General features: G+C 47.2%; 1 protein-coding gene across 1 annotated transcript in view; it reads left to right on the plus strand.

The window, feature by feature from the left end:
- Positions 1–12,017, plus strand: part of CFAP44 (cilia and flagella associated protein 44) — a 152,920-nt gene that overhangs the window by 23,308 nt on the left and 117,595 nt on the right. Inside the window, exons 6-7 of the mRNA XM_089654729.1 lie at positions 507–708; positions 3,277–3,439. Of these exons, the coding sequence (XP_089510855.1) occupies positions 507–708; positions 3,277–3,439 (365 nt within the window). The remainder of the gene's footprint in view (positions 1–506; positions 709–3,276; positions 3,440–12,017) is intronic.

Here is a 12,017-nt window from a genome sequence, read left to right on the forward strand (position 1 = left end):
TGCCCCTCCCAGCAGTGACTAGCTCAGCTCACCCTGTTGCCCCTCCCAGTAGTGACTAGCTCAGCTCACCCTGTTGCCCCTCCCAGCAGTGACTAGCTCAGCTCACCCTGTTGCCCCTCCCAGCAGTGACTAGCTCAGCTCACCCTGTTGCCCCTCCCAGCAGTGACTAGCTCAGCTCACCCTGTTGCCCCTCCCAGCAGTGACTAGCTCAGCTCACCCTGTTGCCCCTCCCAGCAGTGACTAGCTCAGCTCACCCTGTTGCCCCCTCCCAGCAGTGACTAGCACAGCTCACCTTTCTGTTCCTCCTGGAACTTACTCAGCTCACTCTATCCCTCAAGCAGTAACTCAGCAGTTCAGCTCATCCTCACCATACCCTTCTGGGTATTTGTTCTCTTTAATAAAAGGGGGGGGGAGGGGGGTGGATACTTTGGTTAGTTAGCCGAGCAATCAAGGTAGTATATTTGTATTTCTGTATGTCTGGTATGAGTTTGTGTTTGTGGACATAGGCCAAGTACCCGAGTCATTAGCCAATGAACAGTCCAATGAACAGTCCAATGAAGAACAGAAGCCAGAAGAAGGAGAACATGAGGAGGAGGAAGAAACCGAGCAGAAGATTCCAGAGGACTTCTACTACGATTATGAGAGTATCTGTTCCCAGCCGTACATCACCCCGGACTCAGGAATCCCAAGTGGAGTCCTCCAACTCCTGTATCCTTCTGTATTCGGAGAGAAGAGTCTATTCTACTCCGCGGGGGGGTATTCCGAAAGGTTGAATAAAAACCAATGTATAGGGGATCATAGTCTAGAAGCATCACCCCCTGTATATTTCCCTTAGAGAACAGGTAGGATCTGTTGTGCAGGGAGGCATAGGTGGCCCAGGTGGGGTATCTCCTGTATTATTCCTGTAGAGAACAGGTAGGGTCTGTTGTGCAGGGAGGCATAGGTGGCCCAGGTGGGGTATCTCCTGTATTATTCCTGTAGAGAACAGGTAGGTTTGTTGTGCAGGGGAATGTAACGCACATCCTACATTCTTTCTGTAGTGAATAGGTGCGGTCTGTTGTATAGGGGGATGTAGTCCAGGTGGCTCAGTTCCTGAAGTTTTTCCTGTAGAGAACAGGTAGGGTCAGTTGTACAGGAGATGTAGTCCAGGTGGATCCGTTCCTGTAGTCTTCCTGTAGAGAACATATAGGGTCAGTTGTACAGGAGATGTAGTCCAGGTGGATCAGTTCCTGTAGTTTTTCCTGTAGAGAACAGGTAGGGTCTGTTGTACAGGAGATATTGTCCAGGTGGATCAGTTCCTGTAGTCTTCCTGTAGAGAACAGGTAGGGTCTGTTGTACAGGAGATATTGTCCAGGTGGATCAGTTCCTGTAGTCTTCCTGTAGAGAACAGGTAGGGTCTGTTGTACAGGAGATGTAGTCCAGGTGGATCAGTTCCTGTAGTTTTTCCTGTAGAGAACAGGTAGGGTCTGTTGTACAGGAGATATTGTCCAGGTGGATCAGTTCCTGTAGTTTTTCCTGTAGAGAACATATAGGTCAGTTGTACAGGAGATGTAGTCCAGGTGGATCAGTTCCTGTAGTTTTTCCTGTAGAGAACAGGTAGGGTCAGTTGTACAGGAGATGTAGTCCAGGTGGATCAGTTCCTGTAGTCTTCCTGTAGAGAACAGGTAGGGTCTGTTTTACAGGAGATGTAGTCCAGGTGGATCAGTTCCTGTAGTCTTCCTGTAGAGAACAGGTAGGGGTCTGTTGTACAGGAGATGTAGTCCAGGTGGATCAGTTCCTGTAGTTTTTCCTGTAGAGAACAGGTAGGGTCTGTTGTATAGAAGATGTAGTCCAGGTAGATCAGTTCCTGTAGTCTTCCTGTAGAGAACTGTTAGGGTCTGTTGTACAGGACATGTAGTCCAGGTGGATCAGTTCCTGTAGTTTTTCCTGTAGAGAACAGGTAGGGTCTGTTGTATAGGGGATGTAGTCCAGGTGGATCAGTTCCTGTAGTTTTCCTGTACAACTGATCCTATATGTTCTCTACAGGAAACACTACAGGAACGGATCCACCTGGACTATATCCCCTGTACAACAGTCCCAACCTGTTCTCTACAGGGAGACTACAGGAACTGATCCACCTGGACTACATCTTCTGTATAACTGATTATTATTATTATTATACAGTATTTATATAGCGCCAAAGGGTATACTCAGCGCTGTACAGTAGCAAGGGGGACATAACATGAGACAAGACAGAAACAATACAATACACGAGGGGTTCGAGGGCCCTGCTCTTTCGAGCTTACAATCTAGGAGGGAGGGGAAGGTGGTACAGGAGGAGATGGCTGTGGGGGATGGAGTGGCGGGAGGAATGGAGGAGGTTAGTTGTTAGGTGAGGGTGGGATAGGCTTCCCTGAAGAGGTGGGTTTTCAGGGTGCGCCTGAAGGTGAGGAGGGTACCTCCTCAGATCCTACCAGATCCTACCTGTTCTCTACAGGAAGACTACAGGAACTGATCCACCAGGACTACATCCCATGTACAAGAGATCCTGCCTGTTCTCTACAGGAAGACTACAGGAACTGATCCACCAAGACTACATCCCATGTACAACAGATCCTGCCTGTTCTCTATAGGAAAAACTACAGGAACTGATCCACCAGGACTACATCTTCTGTACAACTGATCCTACAACAGACTCTACCTGTTCTCTGTAGGAAGGTGGATCAGTTCCTGTAGTTTTCCTGTAGAGAACATATAGGATCTGTTGTACAGAAGATGTAGTCCAGGTGGATCAGTTCCTGTAGAGAACATATAGGGTCAGTTGTACAGGAGATGTAGTCCAAGTGGATCAGTTCCTGTAGTTTTTCCTGTAGAGAACAGGTAGGGTCAGTTGTATAGGAGATGTAGTCCAGGTGGATCAGTTCATGTAGTTTTTCCTGTAGAGAACTGGTAGGATCAGTTGTATAGGAGATGTAGTCCTGGTGGATCAGTTCCTGTACTCTTCCTGTAGAGAACTGGTAGGATCAGTTGTACAGAAGATGTAGTCCTGGTGGATCAGTTCCTGTACTCTTCCTGTAGAGAACAGGTTGGGACTTTTGTATAGGAGATGTAGTCCAGGTGGATCAGTTCCTGTAGTTTTTCCTGTAGAGAACATATAGGATCAGTTGTACAGAAGATGTAGTCCAGGTGGATCAGTTCCTGTAGTTTTTCCTGTAGAGAACAGGTAACATGTAGGTTCTCATGTACGTACAGGTGGGATCCTCAGGTCCAGTGACTTGTTTCCTCAATATATCTCAGACATTCTTTTGGTTATGACTGCAACAAAAGAGCCAACCTCCATTTACTTGATGACCAGACCCTGCTGTATGCTGCCGGTACAGTGATCATCATCCTCACCCTGAAGACACAGGAGCAGCAATATCTGAGGAGCAGCAGCGGTGGGGGGATCGGAGCTGTCACGGTACGTTTTCTTGGATCCGTTTAATCCAGCAGATATCCAAAGATATTTTACAGGAGACAGACTTTTGATTTAGTTTGGTGATCTGATGAACACACTTACATTATTATCATATAGAATATCCCAGCATCCCTATGGAGCAGACAGTGGTTCGTGGGTCAGTGCTGTCCTTGAGAAATGGCGGCATAGTCCTGCTGATGGGCATTTGGTGTAGGTAACGTAGGTTGGAGCACTGATGATGGATGTGCTGGAACTGAGCCCTTCTATTCAGACGTATGGCAGTGCCATGTCCACAGTGCGGTCAAGACCACCCCTGTTATGTTTGTATCTGCAACCACCCAATATTTTCCAGACTACATGGTGGAAATCGATCTTCAGTAAGCTTTTACCCAGGGTTCGGTTCTGTGAGGATATTGAACATATTATTGTTTAGAACCTGTTGCTTCATTTGCTCATTCTGTCCTCTCTGAGCAGCACTGCTAAGAGAACGGCAAAGTATTTGCACTTAGCCACTGAGAGCTCCCTCCAAGGGCTCATGTATACGGGACGTTTGGAAAACTCTTCTGAACAATGAAAACTGACTGCTGGAAAATGTAGGTCAAAAAAACGTCAGTTTATGTGCGTTTGCGTTTAGAAGCGTTTTTAACCACTTCCCGTCCGGCCGTTTATATACAGTGCAGGTGCCTGCCATTTCGGACACAGCAGAACACCAATCGCTGAACGGGACCTCTGTGTGAGATCCTGATCATGTGATCACTGATTGGCCAATCAGTGATCACATGAACAGTAGTACACATGATGTCACTTCTGACATCATTGCTTACTACCTGTGAATGATCACAGAGATCACATGGTACAGGGCTATTCACAACAGCCTTGTACCATGTGACAAGCTGTGACCAATCACAGCTCTCACAGTATTTCTCAATGGCTGCAAGCAGGGGCGGACTGACAACTCATGGGGCCCCCGGGCAATAGGGGATCATGGGGCCTCTGTGTCCTTGCCCTCACTCAAAAAAAGCCTATAAAAGGTACCAGGGGAATTTCATGGGGCCCCCTACTAACCCTAAATCTTCATCACCCCCCACAAGTAGTACAGTGTCACTATTTTTTTTTTTTTACTAAATAGATAACTGAATACATTTTGGCAAAGATTTATGAAGAAAGATTATTTATTTGTAAAATTTTATAAGAAAACACCTTTTTTTTTTTTTTAATTTTTGGATTTTTAATTTACATAGCAAAAAAAAAAAAATCCCAGTGGTGAATAAATACCACCAAAATAAAGCTTTATCTGTCTCAAAAAAATGCTAAAAAATTCATATGGGTACAGTGTTGCATGACCGCGCAATTGTCATTCAAAGTGTGACAGCGCTGAAAGCTGAAAATTGGCCTGGACTGGAAGAGGGGGAAAGTGTCCGGACTGGAAGGGGGGTGAAAGTGTACGGACTGGAAGGGGGGTGAAAGTGTCCGGACTGGAAGGGGGGTGAAAGTGTCCGGACTGGAAGGGGGGTGAAAGTGTCCGGACTGGAAGGGGGGGAAAGTGTCCGGACTGGAAGGGGGGGTGAAAGTGTCCGGACTGGAAGGGGGGGAGAAAGTGTCCGGACTGGAAGGGGGGGTGAAAGTGTCCGGACTGGAAGGGGAGAAAGTGTCCGGACTGGAAGGGGGTAAAAGTGTCCGGACTGGAAGTGGTTAATGACCCGGTAGCTCTCAGATGTTCCCCAGCGGTGACTGGTATCCGGGTCGGAGTTCTGGATGAAAAAGATGGCGATGTATGCTGATGACCTCATTTTATTCCTAAATGACCCGGGCCCCTCCCTTCTGAAGACCCTGAAGATGATCTCAGAGTTCTCTGCCTACTCGGGGTTACAGGTTAATTGGCAAAATTCCCAAATCCTGCCTATTGACCCTGACGCCAGCAAACAGGCTGACCCTAATATACTTTTGGTATGGGCCAATCAAATTAAATAATTAGGCATTACGATCTCCCCTTCCTCTTCTGATTATTGTGTATTGAATTTGGTCCCCCTGTTAAATACCATGAAAAATAAATTGAGGGCCTGGGATAGTCTTCCGCTGACATTAATGGGTCGGATTAATATCTTTAAAATGAAATTGTTGCCTGGTTTCCTCTATGTGCTTAGACACTCGCCTGTTTGGATCCCGAAAAAATATTTTCGTTTGGTTAATACCTGCCTCATTTCTTTTTTTTGGGGTTCGAATGACATCTGTCGACTCTGCAGAAACCCTGTCAACAGGGAGTCCTTGCATGCCCTGACCAGGGGCCGACTGACCATTTGGAAACTCGGGCAGTGCCCGAGGGCCCGGGGTCAGTAGGGGGCCCCATGAGATGCCCCTGGTACCTGTTTCATAGGCTTTTTTGAGTTTGGCCAAGGAAACAGGGGCCCCATGGTCCCCTATTGCCCGGGGGCCCCATGAGTTGTCAGTTCGCCCCTGGCCCTGACTTATTGAAATATTATCTGGAGGCCATGCTTGCACATGCTCATAATTGGATGATTGCTGATGACTCCAATGCAGTGGTAGTATTGGAAGCCTCCTGCTTGGGCTCCAATGAGGCGTTGAGGAATCTTGTCAAGGGCTCCTCTTCCATTGACCGAGGCAATGAAAACCGTTTTACGGGCATGGTCTATAGCTCATACAGATCAGCGGGTTCCTTCAGGATTTTTCTCTCAACATACCCCTCTATGGTGTAACCCTAGGTTGCCTGGATTTGCTATGATCACTGACCCTCATGTCTGGGCAGTGAAGGGCATTAAGTACATCGACCAAATGGGAGCTACGCACATTTGACAGCCTGAAACAATATGGTCTCCAAAATACTTATTTGTTTAGATATTTACAACTTAGAAAAGCTTTTTGTACTCAATTTCCGGGAACACCTGTTGTTTTTTGTGGATCTGATTTGTTGAGTTTGCTCAGGGATGACGCTTTGGGCAAACCTCTATCCAGTATATACAAAGAATTGCTTCCATCTGTCCATAAGGGGCTTGAGGCACTTAAAACAAAGTTGATTTTCCGGACCTGGATGATGAGGGTTGGGAAGATGTATGGGAATGTTCCGTTCACCATCTGGTCTCTGTTAAAGACAGGCTGATACAATTTAAAATTCTACACCGTATTTATCTCACCCCTATACGTCTCCATAGACTATATTCCTCAGTTCCTGCCGACTGCTGGAGATGTGGGGCGTCCTCAGCTGATTTCATTCATATTTTTTGGCAGTGCCCACATATTCAGTTTTTCTGGAGATCAGTGGTGGCCTGTATCTTCTTGGTTACCACCATTCAAGTCCCGTTATCAGTGGATGGATCAGTGGATGGATGTCTGTTGGGGCTAGTTGACTCTCTGACCCACAGTAGGGCTTCCAGAACCTTATTAGGAAGTTTATGGTTTTATGATAGAAAAGCCATTGTGTTGCAGTCAGGGGCGGATTGACAACTCATGGGGCCCGCGGGCAATAGGGGATCATGGGGCCCCTGTGTTCTCGCCCACACTCAAATCACACCTAAAAAAGTCTATGAAAGGTAATAGGGGCATCTCATGGGGCCCCCTACTGACCCTGGGCCCTGCTCGAGTTCTAAAATGGTCAGTCCACCCTTGGTTGCAGTGGAAGTCTCCGATTGCCCCCACTTCTAATTCATGGAAGAGGATACTTAACTCTACTATGTCTTTGTATAAGGCTACCTATCTCTCAAGGGGGTGTCCTCAGAAATTCCACAAGGTTTGCGATATTTGGGTAGACTCGCCAGACACGAAGGAGGAGCAAGATTCTTCCATTTAGCTTGAAATTTAACTGATATCCCTGATGATCTCATGGAGATCTCGGTGGTTATGTTATTAATGCTGGTGTAAGAGCCCTGGAGTTGTCATCTCAGTTAGCTTCCTAGAAGGCGTATTTTTACAGAGTTTTCTTGGTGTCTAGAGCTGCCTTGAACTTTACATGGGAGCGAGCGTACAGTTGACTTGTTACTTTTATTGTTTTTTTTTTTTTGTTATTACGTTTGTAACCTTGTCAAGTGTGGTGCCAAGCCTGGGTATGCCCTAGAGCAGTGATGGCGAACCTTTTTGAGCCCGAGTGCCCAAAACTGCAACACAAAACCAACTTTTTTATTTCAAAGTGCCAACACTGCAATTAACCACTTGCCTACAGGGCACTTCTACCCCCTTCCTGCCTACAGGGCACTTCTACCCCCTTCCTGCCTACAGGGCACTTCTACCCCCTTCCTGCCTACAGGGCACTTCTACCCCCTTCCTGCCTACAGGGCACTTCTACCCCCTTCCTGCCTACAGGGCACTTCTACCCCCTTCCTGCCTACAGGACACTTCTACCCCCTTCCTGCCTACCGGGCACTTCTACCCCCTCCCTGCCTACCGGGCACTTCTACCCCCTTCCTGCCTACCGGGCACTTCTACCCCCTTCCTGCCTACAGGGCACTTCTACCCCCTTCCTGCCTACAGGGCACTTCTACCCCCTCCCTGCCTACCGGGCACTTCTACCCCCTTCCTGCCTACAGGCTACTTCTACCCCCTTCCTGCCTACAGGGCACTTCTACCCCCTTCCTGCCCACAGGGCACTTCTACCCCCTTCCTGCCCACAGGGCACTTCTACCCCCTTCCTGCCTACAGGGCACTTCTACCCCCTTCCTGCCTACAGGGCACTTCTACCCCCTTCCTGCCCACAGGGCACTTCTACCCCCTTCCTGCCTACAGGGCACTTCTACCCCCTCCCTGCCTACCGGGCACTTCTACCCCCTTCCTGCCTACCGGGCACTTCTACCCCCGTCCTGCCTACAGGACACTTCTACCCCCTTCCTGCCTACCGGGCACTTCTACCCCCTTCCTGCCCAGACCAATTTTCAGCTTTCAGTGCTGTTGCACTTAACAATGACAATTCTGCGGTCATGCAACACTCATTTTTTCACACAATAGAGCTTTTTTTGGTGTTATTTAATCACTACTGGGTGTTTTATTTTTTGCACTATAAATGAAAAAAGAGCAAAAAATTAAAAACATAAAAGGTTTTCTTTGCTTCTATTATAAAATTTTGCAAACAGGTAATATTTCTTCTTTGATATGCGTTGGTGAGGCTGCACTGATAGGCAGCACTGATAGGCATTGATGAGGCGGCACAGATAGGTAGCACTGATGAGGTGGCACTGGTGGGCATTGATGAGGAGGCACTGATGATGCACTGATATGCAGCAATGATGGGCACTGATAAGCGGCACTGACAGACGGCACTGACCGGCAGCACTGCTGGGCATCATTGACGGGAGGCACTGATGGGCGATACTGCTGGGCGGCACTGACAGGCGGCACTGCTGGGCAGCACTGACAGGCAGCACTGACAGGCGGCACTGCTGGGCACTAATGGGTGACACTTCTGGGCACTGATGGATGACACTGCTGGGCACTGCTGGGCGGCATTGCTGGGCTTTCATTTGGGAGCAGATTTAAATGCATATATTTTTATTTTGTGTTTTTTTTTTTTTAGGAAAAATTAGGAAAAAATACATTTTCCTGTACTACACTGCATCTTTTCGCTCTCACTCATTTCTGCTCTTCCCTCCCCCCCTTCTTACCACTGAACCTTTACTACTTCTCTCATCAATGCTCCTTCACTACCAGGAAACATTGACTGAAAGATAGGGGAGAGGGAGACCTATGTGTCCAATGGTCTCACCCCTTGCTAATGGAATTTACTGGTTCCACATCCCTTATTTACAAGACACTGAAAAGCACACAGACCCTAACTGAAAGAAACTAATGGGGCTTTTACAGGCACCATACCAGAAGGAAACTCAATACTCAAAATGTAAAAAAATGAAAGCTTTATTAGACAATGTTAAAATCACAGTTATTTATTATTTCAGGTACTTGTATAGCGCTGTCAATTTATGCAGCACTTTACATATATATTGTACATTCACATCAGTCCCTAACCCTCAAGGGGCGTACAATCTAAGGTCCCTAACCCTCAAGGGGTGTACAATCTAAGGTCCCTAACCCTCAAGGGATGTACAATCTAAGGTCCCTAACCCTCAAGGGGCGTACAATCTAAGGTCCCTAACCCTCAAGGGATGTACAATCTAAGGTCCCTAACCCTCAAGGGGCGTACAATCTAAGGTCCCTAACCCTCAAGGGGCGTACAATCTAAGGTCCCTAACCCTCAAGGGATGTACAATCTAAGGTCCCTAACCCTCAGGGGGTGTACAATCTAAGGTCCCTAACTTACATTCATACATACACATACTAGGGCCAATTTAGACAGGATCCAATTCCCCTACCAGCATGTCTTTGGAGTGTGGGAGGAAACCGGAGTACCTGGAGAAAACCCACGCAGGCACAGGGAGAACATGCAAACTCCAGGCAGGTGGTGCCGTGGTTGGGATTCGAACCAACGACCCGAGTACTGCCAGGCAGAAGTGCTAACCATTTAGCCACTGTGCTGTCCACAGTTTTGGTAAAGATTTAGAGCAGGGGTCTCTTTTTTTCTATTTTTGGTAAATACCGCATACTAGCCATAGTGAATTGAGATTTTCAGTATCGCATGCGAGATGTGGTCATGTGACTGACTTAACTCATGTGATAACCTTTAGTGAATTGTGCCCAAAGACCCTACACATACAGCCAGAGCTACAATGGAATGGTTTAGAGCAGGGGTCTCCAAACGTTCTAAGCAAAGGGCCACTTTACTGTCCTTCAAACTTTAGGGGGGCTGTACCGGAAAATGTCCCGGCATCAGTGGGAATAAACAATGTCCCATCTTTGGTGTCAGGGAAAGGAATTGTGCCCCATCGAGAGTGTCATTGGGAGAAATTGTGCCCCATCATTGGTGTCATTGGGCTCCATTCTTGGTATCATTGGGATGAACTGTGCCCCATCATTGATGTCATTGGTTGAAATTGTGCCCCATCGTTGGTATCACTGGGAGGAATTTGTTGGTGCCAGTGAATTAAATAGTGCCCCAAGGGCCAGATAAAAGCAAGCAAAATGCCACATCCAGGCCCCAGGCTGAAGTTTGGAGACCACTGATTTAAAGCATTAACATAGTTAATAATAAAATACATGTTTAGCTTGTACATAGTAACATGCTTATTACATAGCATTGCAGAGCATATCCCTAGATGACATGACTAGCGTAGGTGACATAATTTCCTTAAGATCTTTCACTGACGCGTTTCGCAGGACAACAGCCCACTTCCTCAGGGAGATATAATGGTTAGCACTTCCGCCTGGCAGTACTAGGGACGTTGGTTCATATCCCAACCACTGCGCTACCTGCCTGGAGTTTGCATGTTCTCCCTGTGCCTGCGTGGGTTTCCTCCAGGTACTCCAGTTTCCTCCCATACTCCAAAGACTTGCTGGTAGGTGAATTGGATCCTGTCTAAATTGTCCCTAGTATGTGTATGTATGAATGTGAGTTAGGGACCTTAGATTGTACGCCCCTTGAGGGTTAGGGACCTTAGATTGTACGCCCCTTGAGTGTTAGGGACTGATGAAAAAATGACACCTTTAACGATCAGATATTCAAGTTTACCATCAGGATGTTGATAAAGAGCCACAAGGAGCCATGACCATTTGAATCCAAATAGGTCCCTCCATCAAGGGTAATGAAGGAGGCAGGAATAGGGCCAGGTGGGCAAAATCACGGACCCATTTGATCTATAAAAACAAAAAAAAGCCAAAAAAACCCCGCACCTATATTAACCATATAAGAGATGAAGCCAACACCTTCTTGGGAATATAAACTACCGGTATATTAGCAGAAAGAAAGCTAAGAAAACAAATCAAATCAGCGGAATAGTCACTGTGGCCCAAATCCATCCAAACTTCACTGCGTCTCCCCACACTGATTTTAACACAAACAAATGATTAATTGAGGACAACAGGGAAATAGTCTATGCATTGGCCTCGGCTAGTTACATATTAGAATTCATCTTTTCAAAACGAATTTACTCACTACTGCACCTTCTCTCATCAATGCTCTTTGACTGCCACCAGTTCTTGGCTACCACCACTTCATGACTACCACCACTTCATGACTACCACCACTTCATGAGTACCACCACTTCATGACTACCACCACTTCATGACTACCACCACTTCATGACTACCACCACTTCATGACTACCACCACTTCTTCACTACCACCACTTCATGACTACCACCACTTCATGACTACCACCACTTCATGACTACCACCACTTCTTCACTACCACCACTTCTCCACTGCCACCACTTCATGACTACCACCACTTTACCTGTGGACACATCTCTCGTATCATGTCTGCACAGAGCGCCCACTCTCAACATGGCATATTCTCCCTACCTCAACTGCACTCCCTTCACCAGTGCCCTGGTTACCCTCTTTTTCCCCAAGCCTATGGACTTTTTGTTTACTACATTAAGCCCCCCACCCTATGTCCCTGAAACCAATAGCTCTCCCCTAACTCTTACCACTGCACCTGCAACCGCCACCGTCCTCCCCAATTCTCAAACCACCCCAACTACTGTGCACCCCCCTTCACCAGTGCACTGGTTGCCCCCTTTTCACCAA

The sequence above is a fragment of the Staurois parvus genome, unplaced genomic scaffold (assembly GCF_062004578.1).
Source record: "Staurois parvus isolate SC_StPar_1 unplaced genomic scaffold, SC_StPar_1.0 ptg000794l, whole genome shotgun sequence".
NCBI classification, from domain to species: domain Eukaryota; kingdom Metazoa; phylum Chordata; class Amphibia; order Anura; family Ranidae; genus Staurois; species Staurois parvus.